A 21,263-nucleotide genomic window follows, 5' to 3' on the forward strand; every position below is an offset into this window, starting at 1 on the left:
ACGTAGATCAACACCTCTCCCCACTCCTTCTCGCATCGCCTTTTCCCTGTCTCCTGGATCTGTTCCTTTAGCATACAAATACCTCTCCGGTTACTACGCCGACCCCATTTTTGCCTTCTCTTTACAGCAGAACTTCTTGAAAGTGTTGTCTCTTCTCGCTATCTCCAGACACTCTTCTCCCGTTCCTTCTGGGACCCACTACAGTTAAGCTTGCACCCCCCTCACCATTTCACTGTAGCTGTTTTTGTCAAGATCACCATTGATTCCATATTGTTAAGTCTGTTGTGCACCTGTGTTCAGCAGCGTTTGACATGGTCACTCTTTCATCTTTGAAATACTTTCTTCCCTTGGCTTGCAGGAGGCCAGAGTCTTGTTTTTACCCTCTTGCCTGCCCTGTCTCAGTTACTTTTGCTGCCTTTCACATCTTTAAATGTAAGAGTGTTTCAGGGGATGATAGAAATATTCTATATGTTGATTGTTTTGGTGATTATACAAGTATATACATTTGTCAGAACTCATCCAACTACAACACTTGAAACTAATGAATTGTATTGCATGTAAAATATATACTTCAGTAAAATTCATTTTAAAAGTACATGGAAATTGTTGGTGACCACTAACAGGTACAGGGTTTCTTTTTGGGGTGATGGAAATGTCCTGGAATTAGACAGTGGTGATGGTTGCACAATATCTGAAAATAATAAAAACTACTGAAATGTACACTTTAAAGTGGCCAATTTTATGTTATGTGAATTTTGTCTCATTTTTTTTAATTACTAAAAAAAAAAAGTGAATGGAGACAGATGTCAAGGTCATAGGAGCTGTGTGGCAGGACCAAGAAGTCCTAGACTCTAGTCTCAACCTCACCAGGGCCCAGTGCCCTGTCACCTGGTGCTTTGGCAAGACAGCCTATATAGAAGTTGGGGTAGAGGGAAAAAATGTGTTTAGTCCCTGGCCCTCTCCTCTTTTCTATATTCACCTTTGCTTGGTGATCTCATTCAGCCTTAAAGCTTTAAATTCCATCTATAAACTAATAAACTTCCAAATTTATGGCCTACACCTGAACTTCAGATTTATATGCCCAGATTTAACATCTCTACCTATACGCCTGCTTAAATATAGCTTCTAATCTTCTTCCAAAAATTTGTTCTTCCCACAGTCTTCTCTGTCTCAATAAGTGGTATCTCTATTCTTGTATTTAAATAAAAGACCTTGGAGTTACCCTTGACTTCTCGTGTCCTCTCCCATCCACATCCACTTTGTCAGTAAATCATGTTTACATCCTGACCTGCAAAATACATCCAGAATCCAGCCACTTGCACTGCTACGCAGTAACCCAGGTCACTGTCATCTGTTATCTGCATCATTGCAGTAGTTTCCTAATTGACCTTCCTGCTTCTGACCGTGCCCCTACCTCTACCCAAAGTCTACTCTCAAAGTGGAATGATCCAGTTAAAATATAAATCAGATTACGGGTCAAAACTATCTTTGGATTAGAAACCCTTTAGTGGTTTCCCAAGTCATTCAAGTAAAAGCCAAATGCCATATGGTTACCTACAAGACCCTACATAGACTGGCCTTCCAATACCACTCTGCCCTCATTTCTTGCTGCAGCTCGCCTCATTCCCCACTCTGGCTCTCCCTTGAACCTGCTAGGTACTAACTCATGCCTTAGCACTTTTGCACTTGTTCCTTTAACCTACAATGCTTTCCTCCCAGATATCCTCATATCTCATTTCTTCAGTTCTTCAGGTCTTTGCTCCTATGACCCTTCAATGAAGCCTTCCCTGACTGTTCTCCTGTCTGCCTTCTCTGTTTTAAATAATTTTTTTCTTCAACATCATTCCCGTTAATGTTCTATTTTGATTTATTTATTTTGTATATGTTCTCTCTTCCTAGGAGGTAAGTTCCATAAGGCCAGGAATTTTTGCTCATTTTTGCTCAAACAGAATTTTGCTCATTTTTGCTCAAACAGAATTTTGCTCCTTCCTGTTTTTCCAGTGCCTAGAACAGTACCTTGCACATAATAGGCACTCAATAAATATGTGCTGACTGGCGTACTAATAACACTCAGTGCTGTCCGTCATAAGTCACGCAAAATCAATGGCAGATTCATGTCTCTTCCCTGTTGTGCTCATTGTGTCTGCCTAAATGTAGCTTCTAATTCATTGAGTTAAATGGTGGTGATCATTTCTCATAGTATTTAAAATGTTTTCCTCTGTTTGCTTTTTTCTTTTTTTTTTGGCTGAGTGACTAATTCACTTAAGTTAAGCACACTTATGTAACTCTATATGTGGCGTGTATGTGTATAAATCAATTATGAAATGCTAGTGTAATTTTTTAAATGTAAATAGGAATTAGGAGTTGTTTATTTTAAAAATTAAAAGGCATGACTTTAGTGTTCAGTGATTATTAGCACTGCATAGACTTCTGATTTTAATAGACTATCCTAGTTTTGTGATCCTCTCAATTATTTCATACCCATTTATATTTTGGTGATACAATAGATTTCCGAAAGTGAAAAATAGTAATTCAAGCAATTCTTTAATTTTGTGTTGCTATCTTTAATAGCAGTGTCACTAAAGATCAGAAAATTGACCCTTTAACCTTGATGAAAATGAGATGAATGGGATATACTTGGTGTTGCAGCTACAAGACATCTTGTTTCCAGGACAGTCAATGACTGGAGAAATAGGCACTTCCATCTTTCACAGGAGAACTGTCCAACTGTCTGTGCTTCTATTCTATTAGACAGTAACTCTAAGAAGTGATGTGGCAATTTAAAGCTAGCTTTGGAACAAGCTACGTTATGCATGCTTTGCTGTGTCTTCTGGTTATGTGACGATGGCAAATAATGAGTTAAAAACTATTTGTGTTTCACAGGGATACAAATATTTATATCTGACCCCTCAAGATTATAAGAGAGTCAGTGCTCTTAACTCTGTTCATTGTGAACATGTGGAGGATGAAGGAGAATCCAGGTAGGTATATACGTATCAGGATAATTTGGCTGTAGATTAAAGGAAGAAGAATATGATTATTTTTTCCTCACTCTCCTGCTGATCATGACCTTGAAGAGCAATGAAGATATCTTGTTATAAAATCGGGAGATGTTAGGTTTATATCTTAGCTCTACCACTTATTAGCTGAAAGACCTGAATTACATTTATAATATTTATTCATTTTAGAAAAGTTGGAATATGTAAACAATTATGAGCAAAAAATAAAAATCAGCTACAATTCTACCACGAGATGCAATTATTAATGTATATTCTCAGTGCCTTTTCTATACGTATGTATACCTTTTTCCCTAATAATTGGCTTGTAACAGCAAAACTTTTATAATTTGTTCTTTTCACTCAAAACTATTTTGGGGAAAATTTTGTACATTTTTAAAATATTATTTGAGAATATGGTATTTTATGACTTCATAGTGTTTCATTATAGTGAATATATCATACTTGAATATTCATTATTCCAAAATTGTACTGTTATATCCCTGGACTAAACATTCTTTTATATAAAGTTTTAAGAATATCTCTAATTATTCCCTTTGGATTACTTTCTAAAAGTGAAATTACTGGTGAAAAAATATGTCCACTTTTAAGACTTTTTTGATAATTTCAGATTGCCTTCCCAAGATCTGTATTCCCAACAGCAGTTTATAATACTACTTGTTTCCCCTCTTTAATTTTTCTTCACCCTTGCCAACATTGATTATTGTCAATTAATAAAATAGGATAAAAACAACAGTTGTTATTTTAACTAGTATTTTTGAGTACCAGTGAAGTTGAACATTTTTGTAATCTGTGTGTATTTTCCAGAATGTTAATCAGTTGCTCCAATACCATTTATTGAATAATTCATACTTACCTCACTTTTATAATCATCTTAACTCAATTACTAGGCTTTGTATTCTGTTTTTTGCTCTGTCTGTTCTTAGGCTAATGCTACACTATCTTAACTATTCTTATGGGACAGATTTCATCACATTCCTGATTTTCCCCCAAGTTTTATTAGCTATTTTTGTCTTTTTATATATAGGCTCATTTTTTTAATTCCCAAAAACTTTCCATAATGATTTTGATTCAAATTGAATTAGGTTTATAAATTAATTTAGGAAGAGCTGACATCTTCATAATATTAACTCTTCCCAGCAAGAAACATGGTATGATTTTCCATTTATTCAAGTGTATTTTTTAAAGTTTTGTGGTTTTCTTCATATAGGTTTATGCTAGAAGTTACCATTCTTTTTTGGCTCACAGCACCCTTACTATCTCAGTAGTTTTTTCCTAGTACCTTTAGGCAGAAAGATATACCTCATATTTCTGTTTATTAAATAATCAGACCCAGACAACTTCATATATATTTATGCCCTAACAACTTAATAATCACATGAAAATATAATGCACATAATTGAATTTTTTTCTCATTTCATTCTTAAATAATTAGTTACTTACTAATGGAATATTTTCATCTGCATGGTATCTCAAATCTTGCCATCAGCTTGGACATGGCCACCCTCACTTTTTGTTCTGCACTGATTTTTGTGCAGAACTTGTTGTTTTGTTTTGTTTTGACAGAAACTGGGAAAACTCAGTAGGTAGGGCGTTGTCAGGAGGAATGTAGCACTATCTAATATTAAGCCGTGAACTACCTAAAGCAAGTAGTTCACATGGGATCGGACAGGTGTCACATATCATAGTGTTTCTTTCAGAAATGTAAAACATCCTTCAGTACCCCTGGCAGTTCACTGTGGCACCCAGGATGCCTTGGTCCACAGTGTGGGTATGGTGGACTTTTACCTATTTTTCAATGTTTAGTCCTAAATATTTTTGCATTTTTTTCCTTGCTACTCTGAGTGGGATTCCCACCCCCATTATGTTTTTTTCTTAACTCTATTACTGGCATCTCAGAAAGCTACCGATTTTGCATGTTGCTTTTGTTAAAGCAAATCGTTTTTCTTTTCTGAGCTTTAGTTTCCTCATCTGTGAGGTGAAGATCAAGTAAACTAATATATATAAAGCTGTTAGCACAGCACGGGGCACAGTCAGCAGTCAAAAATCCTGACTATTGTGGTTATCTGTAATAATGGAGATGATACTACCTATCACACTGGATTGTTATGAGGATCAAAAATGATACATGAGTGTGTTTGGTGAATCGTATGACACTATACAAAGGTTTTCATTATAAATAGCAGTAAAATTTGGTACTACAAAGAATGATAGCCTTACTGATAGACGACTCAAATCATCGAGCAGAAAATGGGAAATTTTTACTTTTTCATGTAATACAATGGGAGAAGATGCCGCTTAACAGATGAAGAACACCTGCGAAGCAATATGCAGTCCGTAGGAGAGAAAAGATGTGTTTTGCGGGAAGGCTGACTGGGCCCATAAGTATTTGTGATTATATGAGATGTGAGCCTTATTTAAAAAAAACAAAAAACCAAAACACATTAATCTCGTCCCCAGACCCCCACCAAATATATTTTTTTAAATTTTTATTGGGGAATATTAGGGAACAGTGTTTTTTTCCAGGACCCATCAGCTCTAAGTCAAGTCGTTGTTTTGTTCAATCTAATTGTGGAGGGTGCAAACCAGCGACCTTGGTGTTATGAGCACTGTGCTCTAACCCACTGAGCCAACCGGCCGCCCACCAACCCCTGCCAAATTAATGTGGCTCATTAACCCCTTAAGGGAGATTAGCTTTACCTGTAACATAATTCTAGAATCTAGAGTCTAGATACAGAGCAAAAGGAAGAATTGGGGAATTAATGGGAGAGGCTAAAAACAGCAAGGCAAAGGAAACTGGGGAACAGAAATGCAAAGCCACAGACCAACAGTGAAGGCAAAGAAAAGGAATTGATGGAGCACTCAAAGAAAAGAAGGGAGCAGAGAAATATGGGGGCGTAAAAAATAGTTTAAGGGCCACTATGGGATACTTATTTATTATTCCAATTTATAAAACTGTGCCCAGTGCCAAGCCTTCTGGGTACACATGGAGCAATAACTAATATATGCCCATCTCTACTTCCAACTTTGTATTTTTCCTTTCTTTTATTAGTTGCATTCCCCATCTCCCATTTCCCATTATCAGCTATCACTCCTGATCCCCTGCCAAGAAGACAGATGAGTGGCTCCCACTGGATCCACAGGATGCTTTCTAGACAACTTGGCCAGCATTTCACTTCTACACACATTGCACCTGCCACTCCAGAGGCCTAGAGCCAGGAGCCCTTGCATATGTACTGGATATGTACGAATTAGCAGGGATGGGAGTGCACTGTTTTGACCTTCCCCTTCATCCCCATCTTAGAAAGAGAGTAGATTTGTGACTTTAGAAATTGGGCTGAGCATTCTCACTACACCTCTGGAATTTTCATTCCTCTGTAACATTTATTTAAAATTGCCAATTTAATGGGTATTGCTTATTATAGAGAGATACACATTGACCCTGCCTTTAAAACACTTGTTCTAGAAAGTAAGCGAGTGCATCTAATATCCAAGCGCCACCTATGTATCAAGCCCTCTCCTTATTGCTCTTAGAAGAGTATAGAGCCCTGGTGTTCCATAGAAGCTTCTAGTATGCTTTCAGCGGCCTTTTAATGTGAGTAGTCTTTTAAGGGATTGTTCATACCGTGTTTCACCTTTATAATTTGGCATGGCTGTATCCAATAGGTACAAGATAACTGATATTATTGGGAAGGAAGAGGGACTTGGAGCAGAGAACCTTCGATGTTCTGGAATGATTGCTGGAGAATCCTCATTGGCCTATGATGAAATCATCACCATTAGCCTGGTAAATCTTGCCTGAATATGAAATTTTCTTTTTTTAAAGATTCTATTGAGGAAGGGGAACAGAACTTTATTGGGGAACAGTGTGTACTTCCAGGACTTTTTTCCAAGTCAAGTTGTTGTCCTTTCAATCCTAAGTGGGGAGGGTGTCGTTCAGCTTCAAGTTGTTGTCTTTTCAGTCTTAGTTGTGGAGGGCGCAGCTCAGCTCCAGGTGCCGTGTTCAATCATAGTTGCAGGGGGCAGAGCCCACCATCCCTTGCAGGACTCGAGGCATTGAACTGGCAATCTTGTGGTTGAGAGCCCACTGGCCTATGTGGGAATTGAACCGGTAGTCTTCGGAGTTAGGAGCACGGAGCTCTAACTGCCTGAGCCACCAGGCCGGCCCCTGAATATGAAATTTTTATAAAGAGCTGACTGTGTAGGAAGAATTTCTTTTTGCCTCCATCCCTACTGTTCAATCCAAATGAGAGCATTTCTTAAAAACTGCATACCTGCAATTTAATTTTAATTGTACATGATCATGGAAAGATAGGATGGTGTAAATAATTGAATCTCCCAGATAAACATAACACTTCCTTTTAGCCTGTAGTTTAACTTCCTATTTCTCTAAATATCCTACCAGAGTTTTAACAGCTTGAGTTTCTTCTCTTACTACTTTCCTTGTTCATACTCTAGTATAGATGTCAAGCATCTGTGGAATGGATAAAAGGATAAGAGAAGTAAAGGGTCTCTCTGAACCTTTTAGTGTCTAATAGTTGAATCATTGAATGAATTTTATACTTCTTTTCTTTGACCAGGAAATTGTTTTGTTTTTTTCGTATTGTTATTGATCAAGCAGACTTCATAAAAGCAATATTTTTTTTTCTGTTAATGTGTGTTTTACATATCTGTGCCTGTTCTTACAACTTAGGAGGGGACATAAATATGTGACACGTAGAATTTTTTTTTTTTTAAGGTTACGTGTCGCGCCATTGGAATTGGGGCTTACCTTGTCCGGCTGGGACAGAGAACCATCCAGGTTGAAAATTCGCACATAATTCTGACAGGAGCCGGGGCCCTCAACAAAGTAAGTTTCTAGGGTTTGGGAGATGTATGTGAAGATGTTTGAAGGTTATTGCAAATTCTTAATTCAAGATCCTGATTGGAAGGAAGCCATTCATTAAATCCATGCCTTCTTCAGTCTATCTCTTCACTTTTTCTTCCATCCTCCCTGCCCATTGCCTGGCTTACCCATTCATTCATTCCTTTCATTCAACAGATATTTTGAATGTCTACTATGTGTTGGACACTGCTGCAAGCCCTGTGGATATGTTAATGAACAAACCATAGAAAACTCCTATTCCAAAGACTTTATAGTCTAGTGTCTTTCTAGAAAGACAGAGAATTAATTGAATGCTTCTATTTTGCCCTCCTTCCTTTTTTTTTCATCTATGAGTAAGGGATGTGAGAAGATCTATTCCCAGACATAGAGCTATCATTTAAACATCCTCTGAATGTGAGGATGTCAAGTTTTAATGTCGTGAGAAATTTGTGAAAGCGCCTCTGAAAAAGAGTGCTTAACGTGTTCCCTTGTAAACAGAAGTACTTGGTAAATATTGAATGGGAAGATGGGTGGATCGAGGTAAGGATGGATTGCTGGGAAAGTAGGACATAGAGGCTTATTGTTCCTTCAAAAGAAGTGCTTATGCCTTTTCAATCCAAGCTCATTGGGCTTTTCCAAAGGAGAGAAAAAAGGAATAGTGAGGTCACTTCTTGTAAGAGTAAAAACTGTCCAAGAATGCCTGAATATACAAAGGACAATATAATTCTGACTTCTTTGCAGGCATTAGAAAATTATTTTCTCTCCAGAGCCAAGAATATGTAATAGGCTGGGGCCAACTGGCTAACCTTGTGCAACTCATATAACCTCTCAGCTCCTCAGCTTTCTTTATTTGTCAAAGGGGGATAATTTACACCTTTAAATGATACTTTAGAGAGTAAATGAGAAAACATAAGTAAAAGTACCTAGTACTTGGCACAAAGTGCCCGCCCTCATTACAATTTCAGTTCCCTTTTCCTCTCTCCTACGTGGCTTGGTGATTGAGCTTGTGGAGTTATACACATGCTAAATTATATGGATAGTGTGTTTACTAGACTTGCACAAACTTTTTATCAAGCCTTGACCTGCAAGTGGAAGGGTAGGAATTAAGTGTCCTCTCCTAGCATTCCCATTTAGAAAAAGTTGATACTTCTGTTGGTCCAGTTAGCTTTGGGGGATGTCAGAAATGAGGAGAATCATTTGATGTGATCAGCTTGGTGTCTGCTTTAATGTATCATCCTCTGGGCTTGCCTTCCTCTCCAAGGAAAGGCAGAGCAGTGCTTACAATGGGGAACTTAATGTCATGCTCTCTTTTTTGAGAGTAGCCTAGAAATAAAGATTGTGAACTGCCATTACGGAAGGAGATTATTGTAGAAGGAGAAACTGCTAAGTGTTGTAAATTTTTTTTAAGTTGCTCTTTTGGATAGCTTCTTAGGGTAAGATATTGATGAATGTCGAAGAGAATTGTAGGTATCGTTATCGGTGAGAATAGAATTTAAAGAAGACACCTGTATTTCCATAATGTTCCCATACCTGAACAAAGAGCTGATTTCTGAAATGTATCTTGTTACACTGAGTTTCTTATTTTTTCCCTAATGCTATGCTATCTACAAAGAATATTACAAAAAGCAAAGGTTTTGTTGTTGGGATATTGTTGCTGGTTTTTTGAGTTTTGCCTCAAAATGTGCTAGTTGAATTTCATTTGTGCCATTAAGAAAGTTTTAGGGATCTTTTTCCTTAATATCCAGTTGAATTGTTCCAATCAAATTCGTTATCTTGGCCATCTTCCTAGCCTACAGGGCTGCTCATTCAAGGAGAAGTCTCGTTGCTGGGGACACAACAAGTAAAGCTGCAGGTGTAACTTACCAAACAACACTCCTGTCCAGAAGGACGTGGTCATTTGTAGCTGAAGGGAGTGATCAGTCACAGAGGTCACCCAATCCTGCTCCTCCTGCCTCACTATCGTCATGTCATTGCCTCCTGAGTATAGCCTCGTGTTGCTGGAAGGCACCGATTTCATGCAAATTCATTAAGAATGTCCAATCTGCCCCTTTGCCTATCAGGTGTGAAAAAGGAAACTGTATGGGAGCTACATGCTCAGATTGCTTCCCCTGACTCCTTGTGCAGGTTCTGTTTTTGTGTGTACTGGTGTCTTTCTACATCCTTGTTTGTCTTTCTTTCTGTAGGAATCTCTCTGTCTCGCCTACTCTGGGGGTGTGCAGGTGACTAGAGTGCGTGTCTCTTCCTGTGTGAGTGCTCTTTGTGTCTGTATCTTGCTTCTAGATCCATCTCTTTCTCTGTCTGTGTGCTTCCGTGAGTATCCATGTGTGAGAAAGTCTTTGTGTGTGTGTCTAAAACACGGCAGAGCCTCCCTAAGCCTTGACCATTTTGCTCGTCGTATGTATACCTGTGTAAAGTGGAAATGTAGGCAGTATAGGCAAGCTTTTAGACTGAAAACATTTGACCCCCACCTTTTTGAATCTTCATCCTTTATGCTAAACATTGGGGTGAAGAATAAGAAGGGAGGGGGTGCGCAGAGGTTGTAGGGAAAAAAAAATCTGTGTGTGCAAGTGCCGATCCCGTTGACCCCTTTGAAAATTGAAATAATGATAATGCGCGTCTCCTGACTGCATCAAAGTATCAGCACATCAAAAGCCAGGAGGCATGAAATGCAAATGATAAAGTGAAAGCAGATGGATTGTGCATGATCGCCTGATGCCCAATGAATTTTAAAAGGTGCTGGTTTGCTAGAAGGGGGATGGGGGTGGAGGTGAGGGGACTGAAATAAACACGTTATCCCTGCAATTTTTTTTTGTTCTTGACGCTCACTCCTGACAATATTTTTTCACACTTGAGTGAACACCCACTCCATCTCTCTCTCTCTCTCTCTCTCTCTCTCTCTCTCTCTCTCTCTCCCTTTTCCCCTCTCTCTTTCTCTCTCTCTCTTTCTCTCCCCACCCTCACCACCACCACCCCCAGCACCCCCCCACCTCTTACACGTCTCAGGTCATGTCGCTGCAGCTCCGGTGGAAATAATAAGATATAAACCACGAGGTTGTTATTTGCATAGAAATAGCATGGAGCCCCAGGCAGCAAAGGGAGAAGGACACAGGGATCATTTGTCTAAAATTTTAATGAAAACTTTTGCTGAGGCAGAGATTTTTTAAAAAAACTTTCTTTCTCCCTGCTTTTCTCCTTTCTTCCCCACCCCCCAAACCCTATCTCTGATTTGACTTAACATGGGTTGATGTGAAGAGAAAGAGTTGACACTCTCTATGTATGATATACCATACTCCCATAATGCAGCAGCATGTAAATTGTTTGTTCCTTTAATAGATATGAAGCCGGAGAAGCACACATTCCCAACTTAATACATTGCATGTATGCGTCAAGCTTGTATGGCTACACTCCATCTCAGTGCACACATGATGTTGCCTGTCGTTAGCCAACCTGTTTTTAATTAGTTTAGACCTTCCTACCTTTGCTGCCAAAGACTCTTCCTTTTTAACAGATTTCTTTTTGTAGCCATCAGTACTAAATTGCGTATAAAATTAAAATATTTGGCCGTTTCCTGTTTTTTCCTTTCAATGGTTTTACTGTACATTTACACATTTTATTCTTGTACTCCATCCTTTGCCACTGTGTCTTTTGTTCCCAAACCAGAAAGTGCTTCCCAGATTTGTATTGTCATCCCTTTCCCCCTTGTGATCTCAGTATTTGTGTATTTACTTTCCTTGTCTGTCTTGCTCTTTATTGCCTGCCAGTTATTTGAAAAATATGCAAAACATTACCAAGTTGAGGAGATACCGTACCTGAGTTTCTTTGAGTATTGCAGAAGCAGATTTGACAGTTGAACTAAAAGCAATAGGCTGGTGATCAGAGGCAGTCTGGAGGGTTCTACTGGAAACTTAAAATCAAGAACATCTCTCTGGCTCCTTTGCTACCTTCTGGGTGGGCTAGTGATGTCAGGGCCACTTTACAGCTGGGAAGGTTAGAACAGTAAGAGGTGAAGTGACCTGGTTCCATTGACAGAGGCTAGATCAGCATCAGAACATGAGCTTCCATGTCCCCAAGTTTCATTTAAGGTGGGCTCAGTCCTCTGTGCTCAGTGTCTGCAAGGCCCAAGAAGAGAAGGTAATCTGGTCATGTTCCCTTTTGTCCAAATGTCACGAGTGATGACATAAATAAGAGAAGCGTCTACGGCCTTCTATTTCATGTCACTCAAAGTAGTAGATCCTAGGTTCCTAGCTCTACAAACTGTAGGCTGTGGGTGGCAGATTCCTCAAAATGCCTCTGAGTGGTAAGGGCAGACTTGACTGGTGTGACAAACCACCCTGCTTGCAGGGAGGCCTGGCAAAGGCAATAAGCCGTGAGCTTGGGGAGCTGGTAAGATAGACGTTTAAGGGGCTGAGACCATTTGTAGAGTCATAAACTTCTAAGTCAAGGTGCCACTGGACATTTGCAGGAATTTTTCGATTTACTTCCCCTCCACCAGAATTCCTCCCCTCTCTCTCTGTTTAATTATGTTTAACATAATGTGAGGTGGTAGACAGTGATGTACACTAGGGCCTGCTAGTTCTCAGTCCGTTGCCCCAGACTTGGTGAGAGCCCTCTCTGTACACTGAGAAACCGGAATTTGCAGTTTATGGCTTGTTTCCTGGACAGTAACTGTCTATTGAAGTAAGGTGTGTGCCAACGGCTGTGATAGATGGATTATAGATTGATTCATGAGGTATGATTGGTGACTTTCTTGTGATAAGCATTTTAAAGCTTCTGCTTTGGTGGTGTGTGGGGGTGGGGCGGGGGGAATCCCATAATCTCATCCCCTTTAGCAAGATCAGGCTCCTATTTCTACTGCATCTGCCAGGAAAAAAGAAATTATATGATGGGTGTGGCTAGCACTATATGTTAGACCGGTAGGGGGCTAATTCTGCTTTTAACTTGCTTTTAAGACTTGGCGTAAGTCCCTCTCTCAATCTCAGTTTCCAAATACATATTTTGATGTATCTGTACAGTATGAAACGTGGAGTTGTTGCTGACTCTGTTGGGTGCAGTAGCGGAGTTCCTCCCATGAGTTTCTAGCACCAGGGTCGTGCCCTGTACGTTCTGCGTACTCTTCTATGACTCTGTTGTGACACACAACGTGAGAGCATCATGGAGGCTCAAGAAGGGCAGGGGAGATTATTTAGTTCTCGCTATGAGGCAGCATTGTAACTTTCACATAACTTAACAGAGTGGCATAGTCAACAGCATGGATTCTAGAGCCAAACTGCCGGGTTTAATTTTTGGTTCTACCACCTACTGGTTGTGTGACCTTAGGCAATTTACTTAACCTCTCCAGGTCACAGCTGTATTAACTGTGTAGAATAGGGATAATAATAGACCAATCTATCAGGTTCTTGTGAGGATTAAATGAGTTCATATAGGTAAATCACTAGCATGTAGTTTCCCCTAAGATGCATTTAGGGTCCTTTCTCAAAGATGCATGTAGGGTCCTTTCTCATTGCAACTCATCATCCAGGCCGTGGAAAGGAAATACAAACACAACATTCTCTCTACTTTCTGATCCTGTGAAGGGAAAAATTCTTCTAAGAGAATGTTAGATGTCAGTCCTCACTGTGGCAGTACATTCATGTATTGACTTTCCCAGTAGATGTTATCTAAAGACAATCACCACACTTTGGAAAGCCATTAACGTGAGAGGCACCATGTTTGGTCCTGATAGGGTAGTATATGTGTCAATCATCTGTCTACAAGAGTCCCCAAGGACTTGTTGGTACAATAGCCCATAATCACTCTAAGGATCAGTCCAGCAATTTGCATTTTTAAAAGTCCCTAACTACCTATTTTCGCAATAGACATTCCCTGTACTCCCGAAGCTCCAGATGGGATTGCTCTCCTTTCTAAAGAACACATTTGCGCTTCCTTTTGGAATAAGCCTCATTGTAGCATTATGAATGCGTTCTCAGAAAGGCTTGCAGTGGGCACATTGTCTTAGTTTTCAAGCCCTTTTCCTATCCCCACACACAAAATATGGGCAAACCTGGCCCTATTTGGGGGCTGTTTTGTTTGTTTGTTTATTTACTGTTCTTCAAGTTCGGTAGAAAACTGTACCAGGTATGTTTGACTCCATTAGTGGCTCGTACTAATCTGCCCAATCCTGACCTTTCTGGTTTGGAGAAATTCAAGGATGGAATTGCCATTCAGACCTCCATTACAGAAGTCGCTTCTGACTCTCTCAGAGAGTGTCATGCAGGTCTGGTGGCTTAGACACTAATGACTTGGGAGAACCTGCAATATCAGAGGCCCTGTCTGGGGCATGAGAATAGACTCAGGAATTACCATGTACTCCAACCTATTCTAAATGTGCTCAAACTTTCTGAAACTATAAAACCTTTAGATTAAAAAAAAGCAAACAAAAAACTTTTGATTATTTCCCGCCCTGCCATTCACTAGGTAAAACAACTTTTGGCTTTAATCTATTTGGGCCTCAATTTGCTCTGTAAAATCCGTTTCCCACCTTAAGGTGAAGACCACAGGATTTCCTAACCTTATATTTTCTTTAATTTCTTGTATTCTGTTATGCTATGAAGATGGATGTTGATTTGTTAGGCTGCGGCAGGTAGAGGATAGATTGGCGGGGGGTGGGGGGGCGCGGCGAATGGCACATAAAAAGTTTACTACGTATTAGGATATTAATATGTTAGTGAAATTACATATTAGTGATATGTAAAATTATTACATATTAGTGAGATTTAGAGTAGGAGTTGTAAAGCATAATGATTTAAAATTTTTTATCTTGTTTCTTATCCATGTTATAGGAAAGTAAATGGTAGTGGTGGTGTTCATGATAACGCCAAGTGATCACAGAATTATAATTGTTGGGAATGGAAGGATCCTCTAAAAGTCCAACCCCCCCAACCATTGTTTGAATTTCCTCTGTAACCCCATTGCCAACTGTTCACTCAGTTATGCTTTAAACTCAGCTGAAGGGGAGCTCTGTAATTTTTGACCCAATCCCTTTCATCTCTATAAAGGCATCTCCCTTATATTTGGCTAAAGTCTGTTTCTCTGTACACACAAACTAATTTCTCTTAAGAAGTAGTGTTCAAAATTAACAAAGTAATTCCCAGTTTTATGGTCTAAACTATGTAGAATCAAATGGAAACAAAATTTTCCTCATGTACGTTTGCTTTCAGTCTGGCCTAGTCTCAGGAACAATTGTAGTGAAGGTGAAAATGCTATTCAAAGATAGAAAAGAAACTGGATTCGTACATAACATTCTTGCCAGCTAAAAATATGAAATAAGTAGTGATTACAAGAAAACAGCTAAAATTTAACACCACTTCGAAATACTCTGTGGAACCTTAGAGGTCTGCTGCATGGTGTCATGAAAGGCTTTTAGAGCCTGATTATTTCCTGCTTTCCCATCACCTGCCCAGTTGAAAGTCAGGATCCTGATACACAATTGGAGGACAGGTCTTTTGGGGTGCTGTATATTTGGATACTAGTTAAAATTCATTGGGTCCAAGGTTTGGTGGTACTTATTTCATGAATCAGTAAAGGCGATGTAGAGTGAGCTACTCTGAACTCTAAGGGCACACACACCCAATCTAAGATGCTAGAATGTATTACCCTCTCACCTCACTGAGCAGTCTCTGGCTCACTTCGTATGTGTGGACCTCCATAATATCTCTGCCCTATCTCCAGAGTGTCCATTTCGACCTCAGGATTATGTTGCTTCCCAAGTATGGGAATGAAGAAGTGCCTCTACTTCACAGGTTCTGTGGCATGTAGGATCTCTGCACTTTCTGCCTCTAATAAAACATCATCTCTGAACTCAAGCTAAGTGCCCTCTTAGGACCGCGAACACGGTCCCTTAGGCTGAATTGTTCAGCTTCTTCATTTTCTAGTCAGTCATATGTTACACCTTCTTATGCTGGATTTTCTTCACCTTTCTCTCTTTCTACAAATGTTCATAGCTCTGTCTTTGCAAATTAGTGTTCACTTGAAGCTTTGCTCTGCCATCTACCCCACACTGCTCCCCTTAACCTTCTTTTCCCCCAATCCCAGCCAAAAGTCAATTAAATTAGCTTCTTACCCCTGCCCCCCAGTTAAAAAAAAAAATCCCATACTCCTCCAACAGTGTCTGTTCTTGGATTTGCAGTCAGCAGCCATCTCCAATAACCATCAGGCTGTCAGCTTTGCAGCTCCCCACTACCTCCCACCTCCCCCATCACTCACCAGAGGAAAAAGAGAGCCAGAGCAAGAGCTTGAAATATATCATGCAATAGTGTATCATGAATTTGTTGTGAATCACAGCAGTGAAGCAGGTTTATTTATTTCTGAGACCTTAAATCAATACAAAGTAGGTCTCTTAGTTCTGAAGCTGGGATGGAGTGTGAAAAAATGAGCCCATTGTACTCTTAAAACTTTGGGGAAAGGAGATGACAGCTATATAATTCCATTTACCAGGCACTAGGGGCTTTAATGTGAAGGTGACAGGGAGCTCTTTGTGCATTTAGAGCACCATATCTTCTAAATAAAAGATCTGTAGACTTGATAGTGGAGCATAGCTCCAAGTTTAATAATCTCCAAGCATTAGACCGAGCCAATATGTTCCCAAGTCAGAGAGGTCTCCCCCAAACACTCATAAATTAAAAGTGCAAGAACTGCATACGTTGGTAGATTAGAAATGCAAGGACTCCAGTCTTTCCTAGGAGGAAGACAGACCTGGGCCCTGGCAATGCACAGACGGCTGTGTGAATATGATAAAGACTCGGGAAACGAGACTGTTTAGAAACCTGCCTCCTGGCTGTTCATCATTCTAGGGAATGTCCCCTGTGCATGGATCCAAATCCAGCTCTGTTCCCTCTCATTCAGTGGCTGTCTTCACACAGTCTAATCAGCTAATGTACACAGTCAGGAGTGTTGAATTATGAAAGGAGAAGCTTTAAGAGCTGTTTAGAATGAGCTGCAGATTACTATACCCTGGCTTCAAGTTTTTCTGGTTTATTCTTGACTGGTTCCTAATTTTAATAACGCTTTAATGTCTGGAATTTAAGCCCTTTAAAATAGTATGCACATAAGAGAAATGGAAAAATCAGTGTTATTAAGGAAAAGAACCCACCCAAATTTAACTAACAGCATAAGATGCAAATATGAGAACAGAGCTTTGGAACATATAATCAAGTTTTGAGTATCTTTGTTTTCTTTCTGACCTAATGATAAAAAAAAAAGCCTCTTTTTAATAGTTAAATCAGTCTGTGCAGCTCCGTAGAGCAACCCTAATACAGTTGACCCTAGAACAATGGATTAAGAGTGCTGATCCCACGCACAGTCAGAAATCCACTTATAACTTTCGTCTCCCCAAAAACTTCACTCATCCCTTGCTATCCATGGGGAATTGTTTCCAGGATCCCATGTGGATACCAAAGTCCACAGACACTCAAATCTCTTATATAAAATGGGGTAGAACAATGCATACCTTTGAGAGATTACAAGACCAGCCCTATGCATCCACAGATTCTCAACCACAGATCGAAAATACTGTGTTCATTCCCCAGTTGGTTGAATCTACAGATGAGAAACCAGGGGATATGGAGAGCCAACTGTACATTTATTGAAAAAATCTGTGTATAAGTGGACCTGTGTAGTTCAAACCCATGTTGTTCAAGGGTCAACTATATAATATGACTTTATATTATATAGAGTTACTAGATTAATTCTAGTCCAGATAAGAAATTTTTAAAGAAAACCCCAGTTTTAAGATGCAGTTCAAGGTGGCAGCACAGGAAGGTCTTAAACTCATCTCTTCCCACGGACACAATAAATATACAGCACTGTGTGGAACAGTTCTCTGAAAAGAACCTGATAACTAGATGAACATCTGCTCCATAACAAAGGCTAAAGGGCCATGATGAGATTGGTAGAAGAGGCAGAGACACAGTCTCTCCAAAAACCCCACCCATGGCATGACGACCCACAATCAGAAGAGATAAAGAAGAAGAAGAAGCAGCAGCTTCTCCCTGAGGAGCAAGAAGTTTGTATCCCACACCAGGCACCCTAACCCTTGGATCCTGCCCCCAGAACATCTGGCTTTGAAAACCAAGGGGAGACTTCAGGTCAAGATGGCAGAGTAGGTGAATGCTGTACTGGCCTCCTCCCATGACCACATCAAAATTGCAACAAAATAATAGAACCACCACCCTTGAGAACCACCTGAAGATCAGCTGAACAGAATTCCTAGAAGGATATAAAGAAGAAGCCACCTCAAGACTGAAGGGAGTTGGGGGCAGAGATACAAAATAGGCTGGTCCTACACTCGCATGTGGTGGCTAAGAATCAGGAGGGATATCTCAGCTGCAGAGGTCTCCTCTGAGGAGCAAGGGTCTTAGTACTATACAGGGCTCCCCAGCCTGGAACATTAGGAAGAAGAGTCCTAACAACAGCTGGCTGTGAAAATCAGCAGGGACTCAGTCCTGGCAAGACAAAGGGCTATTGGAACTCCAGGCATCCTCTTAAAGGGTCCAAGCCCAGACTCACTGGCTTATAAACACTTGTCCTAGGCTCCACAGAAGGCAAAACAGCTTGAAGAGCACCAGGGACTTACAGGGAGGTCATGAATTACTGACTTCGGACAGAGGGCTGGAGGAGCAGCTCTCTCTGGGACTAAAGTGCTGGCAAGTGTCATTGTTGTTTGTTGAGCCCTCCCCCTATACAGCCTGAAGGTGCAGGCCAGTGCCAAATCTGAGTCTCCATTAACCTGGCTAACACCACTCTCAGCCCATCCTGGTGATTCTCTGAGACCCAACTCCACTGAATGCACGTGCCCAGCCCGAACCTCTCTCACAGGTTTATCCACACAAGCAGCTGGCCTCAGCCTGTGCTGCAGACTTTCCTAAAATCTCTCAAAGGTCCACAAACCCCTAACAAGCAGTTGCTGGACTCCATGTGTCCTGCACCTCTTGCTAAGTGGCCCCATACCCAGCACTTGGTTCACAGTATAACCACTCTCAGGCATCTCCAAACCCAGCACAGGCCAACTGAAGATTACTTTGTACCGTGTTTCCCTGAAAATAAGACCTAGCCAGACAATCAGCTCTAATGCATCTTTTGGAGTAAAAATTAGTATAAGACCCAGTCTTATTTTAATATAAGTAAATTTACTATATTTTCGGGGAAACATGGTAGCTCCTATCGGGTGGCCCTGGGCCAGACACAGGCAGTAGCTGACCATGGCCTGTACTGGAGCCCCTCTCAAGAGGCCCCAAAAGCAACACACCTGGTGGTAGGCTTCAGACCACACCAGAGTACCACCCAATTAGCACCACAAAATTCACACCCATAGGGTGGACTTGGCAGGCGCCAGAGCCCATTAAAGTGACTCCCACTCCATAGTGTCAGCCCCAGCACAACAGCTGGTTCACTGTAGTCATGGCGAGTCCTCACAGCCAGTCATCCTGAGGGTCAATTCCATCCACTGATGTGCTAACAGCAATCAAGGCTCAACTACACCAGGAGAGCACACACAACCCACACAAGGGGCACCCCGGGAGCACCCGGCTTAGGTGACCAGGGAGACTGCACCACTGGGTTCCACAGGACACCTACTACAAAAGGCCACTCTGCTAAGACTAGGAGATATAGCAGATCTACGTAGTACATGGAAACAAACACAGGGAGGCCGCCAAAATGAAGAGAAAGAAACTTAACCCAAATGAAAGAACAGGACAAAACTCCAGAAAAAGAACTAAACAAAATGGAGGCAAGCAATTTACCAGGTGCAGAGTTCAAAACACTAGTTATAAGGATGCTCAATGAACTTAGGGGAAGAATAGGTCATCTCAGTGAGAACTTCAAAAGAGAGATAGGAAACAAAAAAGGAGGTAAAATATACTTTTTTAAAAAGTTGGCAGGAAGAATATAATAACTGAAATGAATAATATATTAGATGGAAAAGATTAGATGAAGCAGAGGATTAAATCAGTGATTTAGAAGACAGGGAAGTGGAAAACATCCAAACAGAACAGCAAAAAGGAAAAAGAATCTTTGAAAAATAAGGATAATTTAAGGGACCTCTAGGACACCATCAAGGGTAACAACATTCACATGATAGGAGTACCAGAAAGAAAAGAGAAAAAGGGGCAGAAAACTTACTTGAAGAAACAATGGCTGAAAGCTTTCCTGATATGGGGAAGGAAACAGACATCCAGGTCCAGGAAGCACAGAGAATTCGAAACAACATGAACCCAAAGAGACCCACACCAAAATATATTGTAATTAAAAGGGCAAAAGTTAAAAATAAAGAGAGATGCTTAAAAGTAGCAAGACAAAAACAACTAGTTACATACAAGGGAACCCCCCATAAGACTATAAGCTAATTTTTCAGCAGAAACTGCAGGTCAGAAGGGAGTGACACAATATATTCAAAGTGCTGAAAGGAAAAAAACTTCTACCTGGCAAAGTTTTTCATAATTGAAGGGGAGATAAAGAGTTTTCTAGACAAGCAAAAGCTTAAGGAGTTCATCACCACTAAACCGGCCTTACAAGAAATGTTAAAGAGACTTCTTTACGCTGGAAAGAAAATATCTCACTGGTAAAAGCAATGGCAAATGTATAGTGAAGGTACTGGATCAGTCACTTATAAACCTAGTATGAAGATTAAAAGACAAAAGAAGTAAAATTAACTATAACTACAATAATTAGTTAAGGGATACACAAAATAAAAATATGTGAAATATGTATGACAAAAACATAAATGTGAAGGGGTGAGAAAAAATGTGCTTTTAGAATGTGAACTTAAGTGACTATCAACTAAAAATAGACTGCCATATATTTAGCTTTTTAGGTTTTTATATATAAACTTCTTGGTAACCAAAACCCTACAACAGTTACACACAAAAAAAAGTAATCTAAAGAATACACTAAAGGGGCTGGCCCGGTGGCTCAGGCAGTTAGAGCTCCATGCTCCTAACTCTGAAGCCTGCCAGTTCGATTCCGACATGGGCCAGTGGACTCTCAACTACAAGGTTGCCAGTTCAATTCCTCGAGTTCCGCAAGGGATGGTGGGCTCTGCCTCCTGCAACTAAGATTGAACATGGCACCTTGAGCTGAGCTGCCTCCTGGATGGCTCAGTTGGTTGGAGTGCGGGCTCTCAACCACAAGGTTGCCAGTTCGATTCCTCGAGTCCCACAAGGGATTGTGGGCAGCACCCCCTACAACTAAGATTGAACATGGTGCCTTGAGCTGAGCTGCCACTGAGCTCCCGGATGGCTCAGTTGGTTGGAGCGCGTCCTCTCAACCACAAGGTTGCCTGTTTCGACTCCCGCAAGGGATGGTAGGCTGTGCCCCCTGCAACTAGCAATGGCAACAGGACCTGGAGC

The 21,263-nt window shown here is 40.5% G+C and overlaps 1 protein-coding gene across 10 annotated transcripts in view; it reads left to right on the forward strand.

Moving 5' to 3' along the window:
* Positions 1–21,263, forward strand: part of ACACA (acetyl-CoA carboxylase alpha) — a 255,219-nt gene that overhangs the window by 183,321 nt on the left and 50,635 nt on the right. For all 10 annotated transcript variants that reach the window (XM_081029227.1, XM_081029226.1, XM_081029223.1 and 7 more), the window contains 3 exons: positions 2,884–2,981; positions 6,684–6,804; positions 7,756–7,866. In XM_081029227.1, the coding sequence (XP_080885353.1) occupies positions 2,884–2,981; positions 6,684–6,804; positions 7,756–7,866 (330 nt within the window). The remainder of the gene's footprint in view (positions 1–2,883; positions 2,982–6,683; positions 6,805–7,755; positions 7,867–21,263) is intronic.

This window comes from Rhinolophus hipposideros, assembly GCF_964194185.1.
Source record: "Rhinolophus hipposideros genome assembly, chromosome: 20".
Classification (NCBI taxonomy): Eukaryota; Metazoa; Chordata; class Mammalia; order Chiroptera; family Rhinolophidae; genus Rhinolophus; species Rhinolophus hipposideros.